This window comes from Takifugu rubripes, chromosome 21 (genome assembly GCF_901000725.2).
Source record: "Takifugu rubripes chromosome 21, fTakRub1.2, whole genome shotgun sequence".
NCBI classification, from domain to species: Eukaryota; Metazoa; Chordata; class Actinopteri; order Tetraodontiformes; family Tetraodontidae; genus Takifugu; species Takifugu rubripes.
In genome coordinates, this window is record NC_042305.1 from 12,384,875 (window position 1) to 12,406,142 (window position 21,268).

Sequence of the window (21,268 nt, forward strand, 5' to 3'; positions counted from 1 at the left end):
TAATATTAGACCACAGACGCAGATGTGACAGTCAAATATATTGTATCTGTTTTTTTCCACACTAAACACTTGCATTTGTCAAAAGACGCTCCATCTCTGCAGCACAAAGACAGTCATGGACTCGACCCTCTCCGCTCCTCCCGCCCTCTCCCTACTGTTTTTGTGTTGAAACAAGGCTTTCAGCAAGCTACCAATCAGCCTGGACACGTGATCATGTGAGGGACATCTGGAATATTATTGAAGAAGTCACAAATGTTGTTAGAGGCTTCTTGATTTTTGTGTAAAGGTCAAATGAGCTCTCTGTTGCTGCCATTTCTAAAACCATCCAGCCACCGTCCGGATTTTCCCTCCAAACATCTGTTTCCTTCTCTGCTTTGATGAATGTTTTTGTGGGATTTCGGTCCTTTGACTCTGAACTCATCAGGCTCCCCCAACAAGAGGTGCAGTGAACACAGAGCAGGGCTCCATCTTGGCAAGAAGTTTCTGTGTGTGTGTGCGTGCGTGTGTGTGTGTGTGTGTGTGTGTGTGTGAGTGTGCGCTGATACAAAGACAACATTGATCTGTCTGGGCTACAAAGAGAAACAGGCAAGTAGCACGTGAATAAGTGCAGATGCCACCAGCTGACGTGTGTTTCCAGCATTGATCAGAGGTGTGTTCATCGCTTCCTCAGAGGTTGTGGAATATACACACGCATGTTATTGATGCGTACATCTGTGTGATTAGCAGAGGTCTGTGCTGTCCTGGATGGACGCGGTGCAGCAATGTTTCCCTCTCTGTTGGTCCTGAGTTTGCGGGCACTCGCGCCTCCCACCTGTGTGACAGCAACATGACCTTTGGTGGGACCTTTTAATTAAAGCCTCTGGGATGTGTTCTCTGATCCCGATCTGGTTACAGCTGTTTCCATCTTAAATGAAGCGGCCCGTAGCCGTGAGTCCGTGTTCCCAAAATATCCGGCTGGAAGATGAACTGCCCCCTCTCTGGTGCTCCCACCCCACCTCCCCTTGTCATTTTTGCTCTGTGTGATGCCCACAGGCTTTTTTCCATAATCCCCCCCCCCCCCCCCCCCCCCCGCAATTCACTGCCCTCCTCCCGTCAATTTTTCTCTGAATGTCGTTTCCTCCCATCCCTGATATCCCCCTCTCCATATCACCCCTTCATTCCTCCCCTTTTACTCCACCCATGGGCGATTCCCCTCCTCTGTCTCCTCCCCCTCTCCTCCCAACCTGATCTCTCACCATTCGTCCTCCCTCCCCTCCTCTCTCCCCCTCCACCTTTCCCCTCCCATCTGTCATTAGCTGCAATATAAGAGCATTTCATCCCCCTGTTCCTCCCTCACACACCGTGTGGGTTTGCTGGGAAGGGGACAGTTCTGGGGAAACTAGGGATTAACCAGATCTACCTGCCTGTGAAGGAGCACTTTCAGGAGTTTCCATTAAACAGGTACAGTCTTTCGATCGACACGATAATTAAGTAAATCAGAGGAGACACTCTACAGCCATGTCCGCGATTACTCTGTAATTGCCTGCTAATGGGGCTTTACTGAGGGAATTAGAAATGCTACTTAACTGCTTTAGAACAATCCTGCAGCATCAGGCAGAGCTCTTTTTGTTAGTGAGTTATTTATCTTTGCAGCACATGTGTTTACATTTTCACCACATTACAAATGTGCGGCCAGAGAAACTAGTGGGTTGGTTTATTACTTGCACATCCGATTCGCTAGCACTGTGTGCATCTTTTCCCCTCTGCCCCGCTCTCTTGTGCCCTCTCGTTGCTTACCTCCCTTTGCCGTATGTGACCATAAAATATCAGGTGTATGCTTTCTGTCACATCCGCCCTCAGTTCTCAGAACGCCATCTAAAAGCGAGCAGTGACATCATTACCATCACCTGATCTGACTCTAATTTTCCAGTGATAAGCAAACACGTCAAGTTGGGACGCATCCGGCACAGTCAGGGAGACCATGAGCAGCAACTACAGCGTCACCCTCAAAGGTCCGGCCCCGTGGGGCTTCAGGCTGCAGGGGGGGAAGGACTTTAACCTGCCCCTCACCATCTCCAAGGTAGGACAACTTAAACTTTATGGAGACAATTTTTTTTTCTTTTATATTCTTTCTCTTCTCCGATGCCCTTTCTATCATTTCCTTTGCACTGAAGTTTGTTTTCCATAGTTTATCTAACTAGACAAGAGTCTCGGACTGCAAAATTGCCCAACATGTGATGATTTTAGCTCCTTTCTCCTTCTTCCTCCTCCTTTTTACCACCTTGTCACAAACACTATCCATCATCTCCTCAAATCAACTCCTCCCTCCTCAGCGCTCCGACTAAATTATATGCCATCTGTCACACGGGAAACCTTGTCTCCCTCCCTCTACGTTCCACCTTACTGGGAAAGTGCAGCAAGGTTCCTTCTCAAAAACATTGCCTTTAGTCACTGTGCTTGAAGAGGTAATTCGATTGTGTCCCACTTTCACCTCCCGCTGTCCTTCCTATTCTTTTGCTGTCGTGACATGCAGGCAGTTAAACACACACTGCATTAACACACACACATATGCAACACACAGCAACATGAGACTGATGATGTATGGGTTGCCAGGTCCTGTGCCAATCTCTCTTGGAGCGGCGTTGGGTCGACGTGTTTGCGTTATTACATTGGATGCGATGTTTCTCCCACTAACTCAAACCATCTGATACACTCTTGTGGGTGTTAACATGAGGGCAAAATGGTGGAGGGGGAAAAATGAAAATGGAAACGAGCATCAAAACAAGCTGCAATTCTTTGTACACAGTTATGACAAGTGAGTGCTGTTTCATTACAAAGACAGTGCAGAGCTTTGGAGCCTTAAATGGAGCGCTCAGTGGAGCCTCCTAAAGGAGGAAATGGGGAATTATTAAGATCGTGCACATCCTTTCTTGGCTGTTAAATGAAGAATCAACATTTTTATAGTACTTTTCTTCAACATGGATTTTATAGATAATGTTCTTCGCTGATGATAATTCAGCAGGTGATCAGGAGGTTGAGTTCATCTACAGTCTGGGGACTGAACACTGCCACAATCTCAGGTGCTTCTGTGTATAGGTCCTTTTGGATTTGGGTCAGGTTACATCTGTGTGTAATTATTTTTGCCCAATTAAATCACTTTTAAAACACACAATAGAATATTCTCTGTTTCTACATGTGCACAAAAGAATACATGCAAGAAGGATGCATCAAAGAGGAGAGAGCTGTTACCTAGTAGACAAATAAATGTAAACTGACTTTAATGGACAGAGGACACGAAAACGAATCTACACACTGTTTACAGACTCTGAGGGTCAGTTTACTGCCTTTCAGCAAGAAATGGGACCAGAAGTGAACTTAAATAACTTCACAAAAATCTTTAGTTTACTTCAAACAACCTCTAAGACACACACATACACACACACACACACAAACATACACACACAGCCACTTTTGAGTTATAAAGCTGGTTCTAACAAGAAACCACAGAATCGGGGTAATTAGGGAAAGCAGCAGTTCTGCCAAACCGCGCTCGCCCCAACACCAGCTGTTGCTAAGCTCTGCATGTACAGCATGTGAGCACACTCCGCTTCACTTCTGAGTGCGGGAATCTGATATTGTACTTTTAATGCATCGCAGGGTCGATGAGTGGTGACCTCAGCCGCGTCACATCGCTGCTGTTTTTAAGCGCTGTTCGGGAACGTTGCAGTTTGGAAACAACTGCAAGTGAGTTTGACAGAAACGTAAAAGGGTTTTCCAGGAAAAGCCCCACGTTCAAGTTTAGCCTCATTTACTGATAACCTGTTTATGGACCGAAGGATCTGCGAGGTACAAAGAGAGAGAAAATTGCCTTCCGCCTGCCCAGAGATAAACTTACAACACAATAAATCAATATTTAAAGCGTCCCGAGGACAGCCCATTTACGGGATCCACTGCTAAAATAATTTAGAGGGAGCCAGACCAGACAAACACGTCCATTAAGCTTCTAAGAATAGTTGCATCATGTCACAGGTCAGCTCCCATGACTGCACCCACTGGTCTCAGAGCTGCACCCCTGCGCCCACAGTCCTTTTCTTATTAACCACTTTCTTTTTTCAGAACAGAAGCGGTACAGTTGCAGACCCCCCCGACCCACGCGTGCTACGTTATATGTCGAAATAGAACCGGGAAACAAGGTTAAGTTCCCCTCTCTGTTTACAATCTTTGTCTAACCTACAGGATCTTTGTAAAGCTGATGTGTGTCTAACACCACTGGGGGGGGGTTCAACTAAAGTGTATTGTGTGGTGGAAAAGTATCTTTTCTGTTGTTCCAACGCTGGACAAATCTTAGCAAGAGCAAAAGTATTTTTTTTTTGAGAGGAAGAAAGCAGGAATCCTGGCACTCGTGTACAACGGCTGCGATCAGCAACACCCCCCCCCCCCCCCCAGTTGATAACAAGTGACCTCAGTGATGGTCTGCGTCTTTTCTCTCTGCTTTTCCGTCTCCATCCTCCACTTCCTCTGCTGTGATCACATTGCATTGCGGGGGCAGCTGGAGCCTCTTGGCAGCTCCTCCATATGACTTGTCGGTAATTAAACCGATCTCCATCACACAATGGACATGCCTCCCCCCGGTGCATCTATCCACCGCGCTGGAGCCAGACGTGCGCGTCCTCATGGGGAGAGACTTGGATTCGGACGTCGGTAGCTTCTTTTTTGACATGAGGGTCCAGCTCGCACTCCCTAAATCTTGATTTAAACCTGCGTTCTGTGGCTGTTTTTGTGGCTCCCCGTGACGTCACCATGATCTCACTTCGAAGCACATGTGAAGGTGGTTTGCGCCATTATGCCAGCGATGAGCTGAGGGAAAAGAGGGGATTACTTTTTGGAAATGCTCTGATTCCTCCGTGCTTGTCAGCTCCCCATTCTGTGTGGTGCCCTCACAAAAACGCTTCTGTCTTCGCCGGTAATGGAGGCACTAATCCATCGTGGAAGGCTGTGAGTGCCGCACATGTGCAGGCAGGAACCTTGCTGAAATAAAAGTAGCACTTTAAATCTTTACTCTCTTATCCCTTCTGTCAACCTCCTTCAGCGTATTAGAAACAACCTCTTAAACGGGCTGTTTAAAATGCACTGGAAAAACATCATTAAGTGAATAGTATATGTTGATTTAACTCTCAGACAAATGAGGAATCTATCAATGGGACAGTAAATGGAGGGAAGGGAATCATTTATTTAATAATGGTTTTGGCCCAAAGTCTTTTCTGAGGTGTCAGACCTCCCTCAACCCAATTAGAATTAGAACACATCATAAACAACTTAAAGTGATATACAAGCTGTTACCTTAAACCAGCCTTTTGGATTAATTATAGCCTCTGGAAGTGCCACTGATGACGCACAGCCCCAAAACTCTGCACTCATACCGAGTCAGAACAATCCAGTCTTCTGTTCAAAAGGCTGTATATTTCTGAAAGTGTGTCCACCAGCCTGCCAAACCCAAATGCCTCCCCTACCACCCCCCCAAACGTGACAATCGCAGCATTGAATCTGGCTGTGAATACTGGCCTGTTTTCCTGGAGTTAGCAGAGAGCAATTAACTTTTAAAGAGAATAATGTGGTACATTTGTGGGTATTGATCCCAAATGGACTGCCCTTCACCCGTCCCTTGAAAATGGTCCGTTCAGCACTCGCGTACAGTAAAACCTGTCATATTTAATGTTTCCCAGCAGGTTTATTGTTTATTGTCGAGCAATCAATCACTAGCAGCCACGGTACAGTTCATGGATTTGACAGGTTTAGCTCCAGGAAGCTTGCCGTAGGACCACTGTAGCGTTTTCCCTTTGGAATCATTTAGCATCGATACTGCAAGTTAGACGGCGATAATTAGACACTGGTGCGCCCGCAGCTTTAGACAGAGGGATAAACTGTTATTCTCAGATGCTTTTATTAGCCTGAGTACGTGCACATGTGCAAACACTCAGCATGTTCACAGTGATGCAGGAATGTTCCACCACTTCAGATAAGCGCTATTTTATGGCCTTAAAATGGTTGTATAACATGATTCTGCTCATTTAGGTTGTATTATTGGTTTGGGCTGGAGCTTTATCCATCTCCTTCATCTCAGCAGCATAAACCATTTTTCTCCTCAGCTGATGTGGCCGCCTTGACCTCATTCCATATTTAACGTCTTTCCCGGGGAAACGCGTTTTCAGTCACAAAAAAATTTGATTGAACTTTTCATTGTTGATCACATTTATATTTTTCCTGTAGAGGGTTACTATAAGCATCCTCACGAGCCCTCAAGCATTCTCTATAAAAGATTCTCTTCTTGTAAGGAACATCCAGTTAATCGATTCAAGGGCCAAGACTGTTTCCATTTCCAGACGCCGAGGTCCTTGTGCTACCACTGTCTGAAAAAGATGTTATTATACACAAAGTTGATGCAACAGTGAGGTATCCATGTGCTTCCTGCTCTCTCAGACATAATAACGCCATGTGACCCATCTGCCTGTCGTCTCTGGCGCTCGCTGTGCTGACAGCAGGAATTGTTCAAGGCACTCAAAGTGGTCGATGTGTGTTCAAACCAGACAGTGTTTCACCGCTCCAGTGAGCTTTTATTGCTGCATTTGAACTTTTTCTCTGTGCACTTAAAACCACACAGTGCACAGATGAACACACGCTGCTGAAAGCACAGATTCGGTGCATGCTTGTTATGGTTCTCATGTGTTTGAATGGTACCGACTCGCTCACGTTTGCGTGATTAATGATTATGAAATGAGCCATTTCACACAAGTGTGTGACCCAAGTGGGCGGTCATGGGTTATCCTGACCAAAGGGACACCTTCCACTGTTTTGGAAACTGAAGCTAAAATTCCAATTTCGTCCAAGTACAGTTTGTGTGGCCTCTTTAGCTCGCAAGCTAATGTTTCATCAACTCCTGAAATCGCTGTCTCTGTCAGGAGGAAGAGAGATAATTGGAAGTGTCTGTTCTGAATCACACACGACAACAATGTTATCTCCCTCTCAGGATGTTTGGACAGGGGAGTCATCAAAGGGCAGATTCCTGGAGGGTTATTAATATGTCGTGGCCAGGTGTTAACAGCCGTCTGTACACACTTGAGCTGTCACAGTGTCACAGAGTGTCTGATAATCCAATATGAATATTTACATTCAGTGTGTTTACATTAAACCTAAAAAAAACAATTACTGCAGCAGTCTGACTATCACGGAAACCTAAAAGTGCAATAAAACCGAGCTGAACTGGAATCAAGCTTTTAAAAGCTGGCGCTAACACACCCAGACTATATGACTGACAGCTGATTTACTCCCGCATGTACTCAGACCAGTCAGAATGCAATTAAGCAGCCTCTGACTATGTTTTTGTCTGTCTGAGCGGTTTTAATTTCACGTTGACCCTCTTCCATCCGTTCTTTCGGTCCTCTGTGGTGGTGGGTGGTGCTGAGTGATGTTAGACTGTGGGCTAATATGACTAAAAAAGGTTAGATCCACGGAGCCTTAATACTAATCCGGGTGCAGAGCCTCTTTATTAGCCCAGCTCTCATCGGTCCCTCTGTCGGTCTGTCCGTCTTTGCCAGACAAAGACAGAGGTAATGGAAACACATGTAAGGCACCAATCTGCTCAAATACATAAATCCTCAGCTGTTGCTTCTTTTTCAGCAGAAACATGTTTTTTTTGGGAGAGGCGGCAGATTCTGCTTAATCAGCATTTGGGATGTGGATGGTGATTGAGGAATATCACAGGACTGGGAGTTTGCTCCTTTTAATCCGGCGTTAAAAAGAATCAAATGACCTCACTTACTTTAGACAAACTGGGACCTTCTGTGTGAGGACGGTCAAAATGTCACTTTAATTCTCAAAGTAGGTGACTTAGACGGTCAAAAACAACCCTTTTTATTGCTGTTATGACACTTTTGTATTTGATTTTTTACTTGAAGTGATGTGTGAATCTTTTTGTGCACATTTTCCTAATTTGTCTGTCACATATATATATATAGAAATGTGTAATATGCTCAACACTTGTGAATTACAATGATATCTTCATCCCCACGGTGACGGAGGGACGGTAGTCACGGGTGTCGGCGGACCTGGTGAGCAGCAGGTTCAGTTCAAAAAGAAATTCCTGAACCTGTTTCACATTAACCAGCTTCCAGTTTGTGCAATTAACGTTGTTTAGATGCAGATATTTGGTGCATGCCTTAGAAATCATTGTCAGAAGTCGGTGAAAACCACAGACAAGAGCCATGGAGCGAATGCATATTTTATGATGCGTGCACAGATGTCGTAAAACAGCCAATAAAAGAACTGGAATGTGTCCGCACCAAGTTAGTCCCCATTTGTGTGTAATGGCATGATTGCCTTTTACTGGCTCTAGATTTCCTCCACTTTGAGATAAACATGCGACTGTAATTGAAACTTTGTGTATAAAATCCTGACTGATATAAATAATGATAAAAAAGGCCCCGTTTTACAGTTTTTATTTTCTTGTTTTAAAAAGCTGAGGAGCCAGAATAATCGTAATAAAGGAAGGTCAGGAGAGAGAAGACGGAGGCTCCTGCTGTTAGACGTGGATCATTGCAGAGCCTCCGTCATCTGCTGGAACAACCGGGCCTTTAATTAGCTTATAGGCTTCTGTAATGGAATGGACCCATAAATCATGTGATAAGTACAGAGTGGAGGTTTCCGTCCTACATCACCTTGACCCACCCTATTCTCCAGACTGATGCTGGTCGTGCGGTTAACTTGTTTTTATTTTAATGTCTGTGCAGCTGACGGATGGCGGTAAAGCAGCCAAAGGTGGCATCACCGTGGGAGACATGGTTCTGTCCATTGACGGCATCGCCACCGAGGGCATGAACCACCTGGAGGCCCAGAACAAGATCAAGAGCTGCACTGGCAACCTCAGCCTCACTCTGCAGAAGTAAGCCACAAACTGAGACACAGAGCATGCCTCAACCCCCCTTCTTGATTTAAGTCAAGAACAGGAAGACATTTATCTTCATGACAGCGCCGGATCGAGACGCTCGCCTCCATACTCGCTCAAACAACCCTTTAGATTTGAGGCTGCGCTCCATTTTAACCACAGAGCCTCCACATCCATGCAGATGTTCACTGTTGTCTCACACACAGCAACGCCATTAGTTCCGCCTGGCGTGGAGCATCGGCCGTCCTAACACGCTAGCGGGTGCAAATTGTGCTCGTACTGGCAGAACTTCTGGGTCTGGGTCTGTTTTTTTTCTGTGGTCATCACGGTTAATGGTTCTTAAGTTGTGCCATTTTCTTCAGAGGCGCTTTCTCCTTCAAACAGTCACTCGCCGTCGTCACGACTCGTCCTCCTAGTCGAGGGTTAACCGAGCGTGTCCATTGAAGCATCTAAACAGCGACAGACTGAACGCATTAGCGTGAGCTGGAACAGCAGAGTTGGAACATGCCGCGCGGTACTGCGGGGCTAAAACCGAGTCAAAATCTGCGTGTGATTTCTTTTTTATGATGCGTGAAGCGAGTCAGAGCGTAAAACGCCGCCGCGAGGGGGTCTGCGGAGGAGTTCAGTGCCATTCGTTATGCTGATTGTGGAACCGTGTTTTCATTTGAAAGGATTTTCTTTAACACGGAGGCATTATTGATTCATGCTGTAGCTGTGCAACATCTGGGTTGAAATAGCTTTACACGTGTCCTTTAAAGCATCTCTTTTTAGGGGTATCACTCATCTAACCTTCCATTTTCCCTTTGTGGCAACAAGTCCTGTGTGGTTTTGTTGCTGGGTCACTAAATGAAGTGAGGACAAACGCTCAGGAGCGTCAACACTGTTTCCTGTGTGTGTTTGTATGGGGATCAGCCATCAGAGCGGGGCCAGGGATCACTGTTACTAGTAGGGATCTGTTTCCTGTGGTAGTCAAAGCCTGCATGTGTTGTTAGGGTGGATGTTTGGTTGTTTTGTCCATGTAGACGTTTAATGAGGAGGGCGGAGGTCCATTTTAACATGTGCATAAAAACTGTGAGTAATCAGATAACTGTAATGGATCAGAATCATTTAAATCCTAATCTGATAATCAGATTTTGGGGCTGTAAGCATACTGACGTAGTGACGAAAGATTCAAAGTTTGTGTTCTTTGTAAAACATCTGGTCTTGCATTGATGCGTTTGTGTTCCATTTGACTTGGGATTTGTCTCCTCGTCACTCCAGAAGTGGCCCGTTGTCTTCTGATTACATGGTTTTACACATGCACAGATGAAGAATAACATGATACGTCAGATTAACAGGTAGAGATGCACAACAACAGCAGTGCTGGAAGATTACCAGGGGTCTTAATCTGATTTCTAATAATCAGATGACTGCTGTTCTCTCATTCCCTGTTCACATGATCACCTGAACAATTTAATAACTCCAGAAATCAGATAATGGTCAGATTTCTATGATATGATTGAAGGTTCTCTATATCTGAAACGGTGCCATGCAAACCTCCGAGTTCCACTGTTGACATTTAGTGGCTCAGGCCAGTGACAGATCACATATGTGGAATTTGGTGTTTGTTGTTTTACTCAGCACATCACTCTTAACCCACGTTTTCCCTGTGTCTAGGAATGCACTCTGTATTGTTGGGTCAATAATAGCTCTCTAAACACCAACCTTTTGCACCGACCTGCTGGAGCCATTGTGGTCCGTCTCGCCTGGTCTGTCCTTGCAGTTCTTCTCCAGGGAAAACAGAATAACTGTTGAAAAGCAGGAACGGCAGAACCACTAGAGGGAAATTAGCAGTGTAATGGTATAAATATTTAAAAAGCACAAAAACATTGAAATCATTTCATTCTTCATGCCCCCCCCCCTTCCCCCCGCCTGTTTTGGAGGTGTGCAACCACATTATTGAACTTGGTTACCATCCTGCAGTTTCTGTAAACCTCCGATCGTCCCATGAAGACATCACCGCTCCGTGTTTGGATTTATCAACATCCAGGCGGTTTATTTCACACAGCTGTGGAAAAAATGCCCTCAACTTTCTGGGAATTTTTGTTTTCGCTGTGTAGTTGTTCCCGTTTTAGCAGTTGGTGTCAAACAGAATTCTGCCTGACGAGACCGTCGAAAAGGCCTAATATCTCGCTAACGAGAGGCCGTTGCATCAGAACCCCGAAGCATATGGAGCGCACGTGTTCGTCACACGCACATGCGCACGCCCTCTTAAAGTGTTGCCATTGTTTTCATACTTTCCATTTAATCTATTCAGGCCGTTTCACAGCAAAACACTTCCCTACCTTCCGTCAATAATAATTAGAAAAATCGCTCATTATAGTGAATGATTAATCTTGACTCATCTACAGCAGCATCAGTGTGAATGTCAAAAATCCAGCCCAATCCAAATTAATAATTCCTCTGTGACTTTCAAAGTAAAGGTGCTGAGTTAATTTGGCCAAAGGCTCTTTAAGTCAGAACTTTCACAGGAAGTCGTCATGGAAAACAGCAAGGTGAGACCTTCACTTGCACCGGCCGACACTTTCTTCTGCGCTAACCTGCTAATTTTATTTCAAATTAAACTTTAGGAAAATATTGGCTAAATTGAATGGAATGTGTCTGAAACTGAAATACGAGGTTGTCGGGGGGGGGGGGGGGGGGCAGGCACCCCCGCTTAGAGAATATGGTTTGGTCCGCTCTCGGGCTTTATACCGGCAGTCTTTAATTGCTTTAGAAGACATTGTTGGAGAGATGTCAAAGGAGAGTTTTATAGGTAGAGAAACTGAAACAGGTGGCGGAGGGTGAAGCTGAAATGTGGGTGGCAGATGGAGAGAAGTTTTGGAATGAAGGGGAGGTTCGACATAGAGAGGGAGAGAATGCAGATGGAATCAAACAGAGGGGAGGTTTAATGATGAAGATGTTACAGATAAGGGAAAGTCGAGGCCTTTAAGAGACATTTTAATAGTTTTTTCTTTTTACACACTACAATTTAAAGATGTGACTTTTACACAGATCAGTTGTTGCTGAACTGGATCCATTGTTACTCACATCAAAGCATGTTTGACTGTTTGACAGGAGTTCACGCCAGAGTGGTTTTTCCTTCAGGTGGTCCTGAACTGCTCCACGGTAGACCTGAGCTCAAACTTTCATCATGGTTCCTCTGCACAGCACAGGTCTGATTCCAATAAACGAGCTCTCACGCAATGAGGGCAGGTTTTGCAACAACGTTACAAAGGCGCTTCCTCTAATCACGGTGTAGATCTCACTTGTTTCAGCAGCGGGGCATCGGTGGAGGGGCCAAGCTGATGGTAAAGGTCACACACTGAAGCCGGTGACCGGCCTTTTTGAAACACGTCAGCAGGAAAGACTCCATCGCATCCAGAAATCCTGTGCGGTTCACGAGCGCACGCACCCAAACCTAGAAACGCACACAAACAAACGCCGGCTTCGTGGCAGCTGTGCGGGTTATTCTGAGTCTGGATGTTGGCACTGTGTAAACTGAGGAGGGGAGGGGGGTTATGTAAGGTTGGGGTATGCGTTTTTATTTTGTTTTACATTATACTCCGTTAATAGATGCCGCTGGGGTTGAAAACGGGGCATGCACGTGTGTGTGCATGTGATGCTAACTGTAGCCTGGGTTAGGTTTAGGGTTAGAGAACCGATATCACTGATAAATGGTCCACCTGAAGATGCTTGTCTGAACATTTTTATCATTTTTAGTGTAAATATTCCTCCAATTGAACTTTGAAACTGTCTGCACGTCCATCTAATGGCCTGTCAGCATATGATGATGTAATGGATTATGCGCGCGTGTCCTGGTCCGATTCCACTCTGATTTATTGCATATTTGGAGCTTTGGAATTAAGGCCAGACAGGACAACATGATTTAAATGGACTGACCCAAAATGATCTTTAATTAAGCTTAGACGGACTGAGATAATTAGACCGTCCATTAACTAAAAACTGGAGACACCATTTATCTAAAAAGCATGGATTAGCCCCCTGCCCCCCCCGGCCGAATTAGCAGAAATAAGCCTGCAGTTACACTACCTGAAAGAAAAGGTTTATATTTTAAAAACAGACATTTTGATCATGTTTATAAGTAGTATGTTGCAGGTAACCTGCATGTCTGACAAAAATGAAGTAAAAATATTGAAAATTAGACAAAGGAACTTTGTTGGAATAGGTAACGTGTTAGTTCATTTCAAAGACTTAGACTCCGTCCTGCGTCCTGCAGTGGGCAGATCACATCTGACAGAAACTCCACGCGCTGATGTGATTTCTGTAACTCTACAAACGTATCATTTTAGTACAAAATGCAGGAAAAACAGGTAACCGAGCCAATATGTGCTCCGTTCCTTAAATGATCTGCTGGAATTCGCATGTTCGGTGTTGTTGCGCATGTTCGAACCACTGAAAAGTTTGGAAAAAACCCTGGAAGCAAATTATAAGACGGAGCTGGTACAGTAATGTAATGAACACCAGTAAAACCAGTGGGAGACAACCGGGCTGGAAAAACCAGGGGAGATTTCCACCCCGGCTGCAGGAGTTGCAAATCCTCCGTCCTCAGACCCACTGTGCACAGCTGCCATTGTCACTTACTCCCCTCTGATGTCTGCCAAAGATCCTCTAAAGCCGAGAGGGCTAAACTGGGCTCACCTGTCTCTGTCTGTCATTGGCCTGCTGTATTTGCCAGTGACCCTCTCAAAAGGGATGGCCGCCATCTTTGGCAGAGCCGTGAGCATTCCGCTGCTCGATTATAACACGCACCACTCCCTGCCCGTCTGTCGTTTGAAGAAAAAGCAAAACGTACGAAAATGACATTTCCTCAGATAACTCTGAGGTCAGGAACTGCTGAGCTCATCTGTCTGCTTTCTTAATTCTTCTCCACTGTTGGCCAAATGTCCGCTTTCTGGCGCCAAGAACGACCGTCTTTAGGCCAGACATCCATGTTGAGCGACATCCAAAGAGGCAGCTGGAACAGTGGGAGGAATCATCTGGGCTGATTAGACAAGGAAAAGTAGAAAGTTTAGTGTTTCACAGGCGCTGAGTAATTGTTAAAAACGAGCTTTCGGGGTGTGAGACGCAGCCCGAACATAAATTACGCGCTCGGCCGTGTTGCTCCAAATAAAATAAACTTGTAATCACGGTCCAAGTTGTTTCTGTAATAAATTGCAATCATGTTTTGAAACTCGAGACAATTAATGTCCCAGACAGTTTGCGGTTCCCACAAACTGTTTAAAATTCACACCATTATCAGCTCAGGGAAGCTAAGATGGATTTAAACTCAACCAAAACAACCCGCTGTGTATTTATTTATACTTTTCTTTAATGATGTAATCAGATGACAGCAGATTCATCTCAGTCTGAGTAGATTATTATGAAGTGAACAGAGCAGTGTGCAGTTTGGGGACACACTCATCCCTTCTCTGACCTTTTCTCACCATTATCCTCTTCCAGGTCATCTGGGGAAAATGTAGTTTTACACTTAAATGAAGAAAAAAGACAAGATGAGCCTTGAGAGACTTCAGGCAATTTGTTCTGTATGGGAGCCAGAATGGCTTTACGGTCAGTGCTGATGTCAAGCTTTGTAAGATATGTGGCGGGGTGTCACGTGAAAGCCCGTGTACAGAAGGCCGGCGTGCGCAAAGAAAAAGGACAGCTCAGAAAACAAAAATCAGACGGTAAAAAACAATCAAATGAGCCGGTTACGCTGTGCAGATATGTGTTGACCCCTCAGCAGACCCACGGCCAGATGTTGATGGGGAAAGACCTCCTGGTCCAGCTCTGGATCATTTTGATGGGCAGCCTGTCTCAGCGCTGGGTCCAGTTCCCAGGACTGTTCTTCTCCTCAGAGTGCTCTTGATTCTGACAGTGAGCCTCCACAGAGAAAGACCCGTACAGTTTAACAAATGTCTCACTACTGCTCGTGTCGAATGCTGCGGACACGGCGGTGAACCTTTGATTGATGAAGCGATTGTTCCACGCACGATGATGTACGAAGTGCGTGCCGTAATTTAAGCCGTTTTAACTTCTTTTGCACCTGAGGAACTTTTATCATTTTAATTTAGGTTAGGGTTAGTAGCATTTCAGGGGAAACCCAACTTTCCCTGAAGAAAGTAGCTAAACCCGTCAAGTTTTCTGCCTAATCTCGCTGCGTAAAGGTGGGGATCTGATTGGTTGATTCACTCTGATCGGATGTTTCCCTCGTGGGGGTGAGCCAATGTCTCCCAACAACACAGACACCCAACATCTGTCGGGACAGAGTCCAAAATCACACAGAATATTTGGAGTTTTGCTTTTGGATGCAGAGGAGAGTCATGACTGACGGACTGGGATCGTCTCTGGGGTTCCATCAGGTCGCCTCCTCTGCAGGGTTGTGTGTCTCTGGTCAAAAGCTCACTTTTGTTACTTCTACACTTACATGATCCACGGCGATATGGGGAAGCGGGGGAGAATTTGAAAGCGGGCTGGTTTTACACCATTTAGAATCCAGAGAGTTATTATTTTATTCAATTGCAACCTTTTAAAACAATGATGGCAGCGTTCGTCATGGAATTTGGCGTCAAGGGTTGACAGAGGTTTGCCAGGTTTGACATTTGCTGGTCAAGACTCATTTACCGAGGGACAAAAATGCCTCAGACGTGCCAGACTGTGGAAACAATTGCGGGAATATGTGATTTGTGTCTGGGTCTTGGGCGTGTGAGCGGTTTCGCCTTTGAACGATTGTGTCTGTTTGTTTTCGCGGATCCTCCGTTTTCGGCTCCTCACTTTTCATTTCTCGCTCTTGAACACAGCTGTAAAAAGTTTAAACCCCAAAAAAAGTCCCATGGACTGTTGGGCTGCCTAACCTCAACCCTGCCTAGGTAAACCAGTTCCATCTCTGATGAATCTGTTCTCTACATTCTTACACACGCTCTCCTCTATCTACCCTTCCACTGAAAGATGAATGAATGAATTAAATCATAGACATGCGAAAGGCTAAAAAGTGCCAGTAGCTCGAGGACAAATGAAGACAGCAACTAAAGGAACAGAGGTGTGGCGGACGCACATGTCCAGAAAAGGTTGAAACCCACTTCCAGATTGACTTAAACTGCTTCTGAACCTCTAATCTGTCCGATTCTGTCAGTCTGCTCAGCGTCAAACTTTCATTCTGTTAACTTTTATTCTTCTTTTATCCTCCCCATTCTTATCCACAGAGGATAAGAATGGGGAGGATAAAAAGACACACAGACTGACAGACTCACAGCGAGATCTGCACTAAAACCTCTGATAAAGAGAGGAAACCTCCAGATCTATTTAAAGGCCACTCTAAGATAAATGTTCGCGTAGACTCAACAGAAACTCCGTCTATTTTAAATTGACCCGGACTGGCGTGTAAACTTAAATATTCCTTCGCGCCAGATATCTACCTCACACCGAGCCGTCCTCTCCAATACTCCACTCACAAATCTCCAAATTTTGGGCCACATGTGACAGTAATTGTGCCAGTTAGCATCTGGCGTTCTCTCCCCTTCGCTCCGGTCTGTCTGCTTCAGATTAAGGTAAATTTAACAAATCTCTCGAGACCAAACAGCTCGCCCCTTTCTCCTTGTAAGGCGCCAAAAAAGGGGCACTAAATAACCGAGGGCTAAAAGTGTCCGACCTATCTTTGGGAATGACGAACTCGCGCAGTTTAATGAGCGTTAACAAGTATCACTTTTGTTTAGAAAAGAGGTCGACCTCATTGGCAGGGAAGGGAAAAACATGGCATGAAAGGCAGGAAGTAGAGGAGAGTGAGGTCATCGTCCTGGCAGAGAAGGGTGGCAACGTGAAGGCAGAGTAAGAAAAGGCCTAAATGGACTTAAAAAATAAGTCAAGTTATTGTATTGGGTGTAAGTGTATCTAAATAAAGTATCTCAATTCTCAAATCTCTTCCCAGGCCTTTGAGGTGGGCCATTGTTGTTTCTGCAACACTAATTATTCTGCATTAAAAGTTAATGAACACGGACACTAAATCATGTCAAAAGACGGAGGTTAGCTTTGGGTGACAAACTTGGCCAAGCACGACGAATACGCAAGCAGCAGGCGGCCCACGCACGAGAAACACACGATGGGAAACGCAGCGCAGGGAAGACGATGCCGAGCGTGTTGACCCGACGTGAAGCGGATCGTTCTGTTCCCTGCAGCGCAAAAGTTGCCACAACAAACATGCCACAGCGGCCAAAATGTGTCTCCAAATCATCTCTGACAATCGGAATCATCATTTTTTTCACTGTTTGGAACGCACGAATAGAAAGAAGATTTCGACAAGTCGCGTGGTGCGTGTGTGTGCATGTGTGTGTAATGAAAGAAACTCCGGTTTCTCTTTATGACAGGTTCCACACTTGAAGACATTGTGAGTGGGCAGTGTGTGCCTATTTTTGGGGCCGGCGCCTGTGTGTGCACGTTTAAGGGCTGTATGTTCCCCGTCACCCTCACCTCCACGTAAGTTGTTCCCATGACCACTGGGACCACCTCCCTCCGTTGAGCAACCGGATGGTGCACACATTCAAGGGGAAGCAGCCTCCCAGCGATTGTGCGAGGGCTCGCTGTACGCTGGTGTGGCTGACGGCGTGGTCAGACCGTGGCCGTGTAAACATCGGGCGATGATGTCACTCACTCCAGTAAGAATAGAGCAGAGAGATTAGACACAAATGCAGCACAAAGCAGGAAGCAGCACCAGGGAGGCTGGAGCTCAGTAATACTTTACTTCTCTCAACATTGTTCCTCCATCTCAACATTTTTCTTTTTGATTATAAAAGCAGGGAAGCAACACCATTTCCAGCAGGTTTGTGTCAGGCTGGCTCTCATGATCATTCACATGGAACACCTTAACAGCTCGTTGACACCCCTGACAACAAAAGAACAGGACTATTAGAATAGAAATGACCACAATGGAAATATTCTGTGGCTTTGCCTCTGTGACCGCAGCACGTACTTGGATGTGCTGAGGTACCAAAGCCGAGAAGAAACGTCACCACAAGACTTGTTAGAGGGACGTAGAGACTCATGCTTTCAGTATGCAAACCTGGAAGGTTAAACGGCCAATCTGAGACAACAGAAACACGTCTTAGAAGTTGGAAGACAATCGCACATGCTGGAATAAAAAAAACCCTCTATGATCGTCACCAAAAGGGGTCTGACACATTCACACTGTGCTCATATTTACTGCCTCTACTTGATCCTCTGACCTTCACACATTCAGCTACGGGCAACGATTCCGTGGCATCTCCATGCGGAGAGCTCCAGCCACCCCTCTGACGGGACGTGTGCTCGGTGGACCCGACGCACCATGGGAGCCAAATTTGTTCAGTCATTCCAATCAAAACACGTTTCAGAGTGCTAAAGCTTTCGTTATGACATGTTTCAGCATCAGTGTTTCCAGTTACGGGCTAGAGAACAGGGGGATGGCATGTTTGAGATGCCCGCTCGATACTCTGATTGGTGTCCCCTCTCCACTTCTGCACACGTGTCCCTGCCACTGGTGACCCAGAAAAAGGCTTGTGTCGTTGGTATCCGCAGCAGCGCACGGTAGCACACACATCTGCTGCTGACGGGGTCATAGTTAAGGTCTACGTGGGCTTTTATGGAGCTTTAGCCCACACCTGTGCGTCTCTCTTTGATATGTGCTGTAATCTGTAGACATCAGCCAACATCCCAGACTGGTACCACTGGTGTCGGCTCCATGAGCTCCTTCTGAGTTGTCCTGTTAAAGGAACACAATCGTGGCTACTCGCCAGCCGTGCTGAGGAAGATTAGACAGAAAGAGGAGGGCAGAGCTGTGCGAGTGTTTCCCGCCACCAGGAGGCCGCAGGTTTAGCGTTACTGAGGGTGAAGGGACACGACCCTCCCTCAGGAACTCCGTGGAAGCGCTGCTCCGAGAGGAATGCAGGGCCGCTGACATTCTCAATCTTAAGTTACTGCACAGTTTACTTAACCCTCAATTTACGTTACCTCGTGTCTCTTTCAGCTTTCATCGTCCTCCGATACCCTGTGACGCACCGAAGAAGAATTTGACTTAAATTGATTTGTTCCATATGTGTAAGATGTTAATCTTTCGGATCGGTCAAACACCATAAATAGTTGGGAAAAACATATCTCAATACTTACATGTGAATAGTTGGTGTTCATGTGAACCTCAAAATTCAAACAGTACTTTCTTCTGTGTTGTTTTGACCCCCTGCCCCCATTTAATTCCATCCTTTTTCACTCAAAATGGGGCATTTTCTGGTCAAAATGTGAAAATGAAACCCTCATGTGCCTTCTTTTGTTCCTTTTCTCTGCAGGGCTCCCAGTGTTCCCAAACCCCCTCCAGTTGCACCAAAGGTATGATACCAGTCTGTAACGCATGCAGAGGCAGGCATACCAGGTGACCAATAGATGAATGTTCGGGCTGATTTTAAGGCCAACATTGTATTTTTATTAAGTCTGAAGCCATGGCAGAAGTTATAAAATGGTGTCATTGACCTGGTATACCTTGCTTATTCGAGTACCTTCTGAAACGATACGCACACTTCCTGCATGAAAACCATTTGGAGTTTTTTTTGTTTAGTGGTCTTTAAATATTTCCTTAATTTTGTCATCTGATCACCGGGAGGAGTCATCGGTATCGTGTGTGTTGTGTTTCTTTTTTTCCCCGATTGTATCGGCAATGTTCTCCTCTCGTGGAACCAGAACGCCAGGTCAGACATCATCAAACCGGTGGCCCTCACACACCCACCGTCCCAGCACCACCTTTACTCCTCCGGCCCCCTACCCTCCCCAACAAGGCCCCCAGGCCGTATGGGGGCTGTGGAACGGAGTGTGAATCGCCTCCCTCCCAGTCCCCATTTGCACCGTTCATTCCATCCCCGTCCTCTGCGTTACTCCCTCGGCCTCCTACACTAGCCACTTCCTCCACCTCCACCTCCTGTCTCGTACCCATCCTCCTCCTCCGCCTCCTCCTCCCCCTCCTCCCCCCCCTGTCCTGGTCCCTCCCCAGCCATCAGTGTACAACACACCGATCAACCTGTACTCCACTGAGAACGCCTGTGAGGTGGCCATGGGGCAGAGGCGGGGCCTGATGGAGAGTCAGGGCGGAGCCCAGCCTCTGCAGTTAAATGGGTGAGTGGCGCTCCCCCATTAATAAAACAAGACGTCCTTTTCATTTTTTTGCTGCCTTTTCAGGTTTCCCTTCGTTCACTTCAGACCCTCAAGTAATTGTTTATTCTTAATCTCGGAAAAAATAATTTAAATGGAAATTGATTGACCTTTTCTTTTCTTTTCATTCTTTTCTTTTCTTTCAACAACGGTTCATTTGTGTTCCAATGAACCCAGCATGTGGTCATCTTTGCTTGCATGCATGCTTCTTGGTGTTCCGCGTGCATCGTTTCAGAGGGGAAATTGGACCGACAACCTTTAACGCTGTGGTTAAATGGCCAAAGAACCACCAGGAAAAGGCACATGTCCCTGATTCCATCCTTTCTCTCTCTCTCCTCTCAATTCTTGTATTTTCTGCATTTCCAGACTGCAGCACTCTCCATCCAGTCACAAAGTCAGTCCCTGCAGGATGTTTTATTGAGTGTTTCCATCCTGTTCCATCTCTGCCATCTGCCTGTTGTCATGGCGCCTGCATGCATTGCTAACAATTTTCCTGCAGCATGGCATTGCTGTGTTTATATTTATCCAAGAGCTGCTGCTACATGCAGCTCATCGGTATCAGTGAAGGTCTTTGGAGGTACTATTCTCTCCTTAAAAATAATCAACTTATAAATGCACTCAGAGTACACTGAGACATGTCTTGGTGTGTGTGGACGTGTCAACACTCAGGCATCTACATAGCCGCTGCCGCTCTGACGTGCACGTGTTGAGAGCAATTCATAGGGGATTTATTGACAGCGGTGCCTGGAAAGTCTTCAAGCGTGCTTGTGTGCTCGCCTGTGTATTTGACCTATGTTGGATTTAGTGACAGTTAGCACGGGCCTGTCAGCACCCTGTTGGCAAGGAGGATTCTGGCATGCATTTTTATTTATTTATTTTTTGCATATCATCAATATACTCAATCAAAGCTCTGCTGTTTGCGCATTCACGCTGTTTAAGTTTATTCTTGAACTTCTTCCTCTGACTCTGGTCTGATAAAACACGCTGCACAAACAGCTCCACAGCAACCGCCCTGTGGATGAACGTGGCAGTGAATTTTCTGACCAACCGAGCTTGAGCTTTGCATGCTTTTTGGGGGTGGATTAGCGTCAAATCACTTTCTGCTTGCTGATGTTTCCCTCCTAATTTACACACTTGTCTCTTCTTAAATGTCCCCTCTTTAGTGGACCT

The 21,268-nt window shown here is 45.8% G+C and overlaps 1 protein-coding gene across 1 annotated transcript; it reads left to right on the top strand.

Annotated features, from left to right (window-relative positions):
- Positions 1 to 1,297: 1,297 nt before the first annotated feature.
- Positions 1,298 to 20,066, top strand: LOC115247531 (PDZ and LIM domain protein 5-like). The gene is made up of 6 exons (XM_029829546.1): positions 1,298 to 1,440; positions 1,910 to 2,059; positions 8,763 to 8,914; positions 19,246 to 19,285; positions 19,634 to 19,762; positions 19,941 to 20,066. The coding sequence occupies exons 2-6, from the start codon at positions 1,961 to 1,963 to the stop codon at positions 20,064 to 20,066; spliced, it is 546 nt and encodes a 181-aa protein (XP_029685406.1). The 5' UTR covers positions 1,298 to 1,440; positions 1,910 to 1,960.
- The last annotated feature ends 1,202 nt before the right edge of the window (positions 20,067 to 21,268 follow it).

Coding starts and splice junctions, on each gene's coding strand:
- LOC115247531 (XM_029829546.1), top strand. CDS start 1,961: ATGAGCAGCAACTACAGCGTCACCCTCAAAGGTCCGGCCCCGTGGGGC. Junction 2,060..8,762: donor TGCCCCTCACCATCTCCAAG/GTAGGACAACTT, acceptor ATGTCTGTGCAG/CTGACGGATGGCGGTAAAGC. Junction 19,763..19,940: donor TGGGGGCTGTGGAACGGAGT/GTGAATCGCCTC, acceptor GTCCCTCCCCAG/CCATCAGTGTACAACACACC.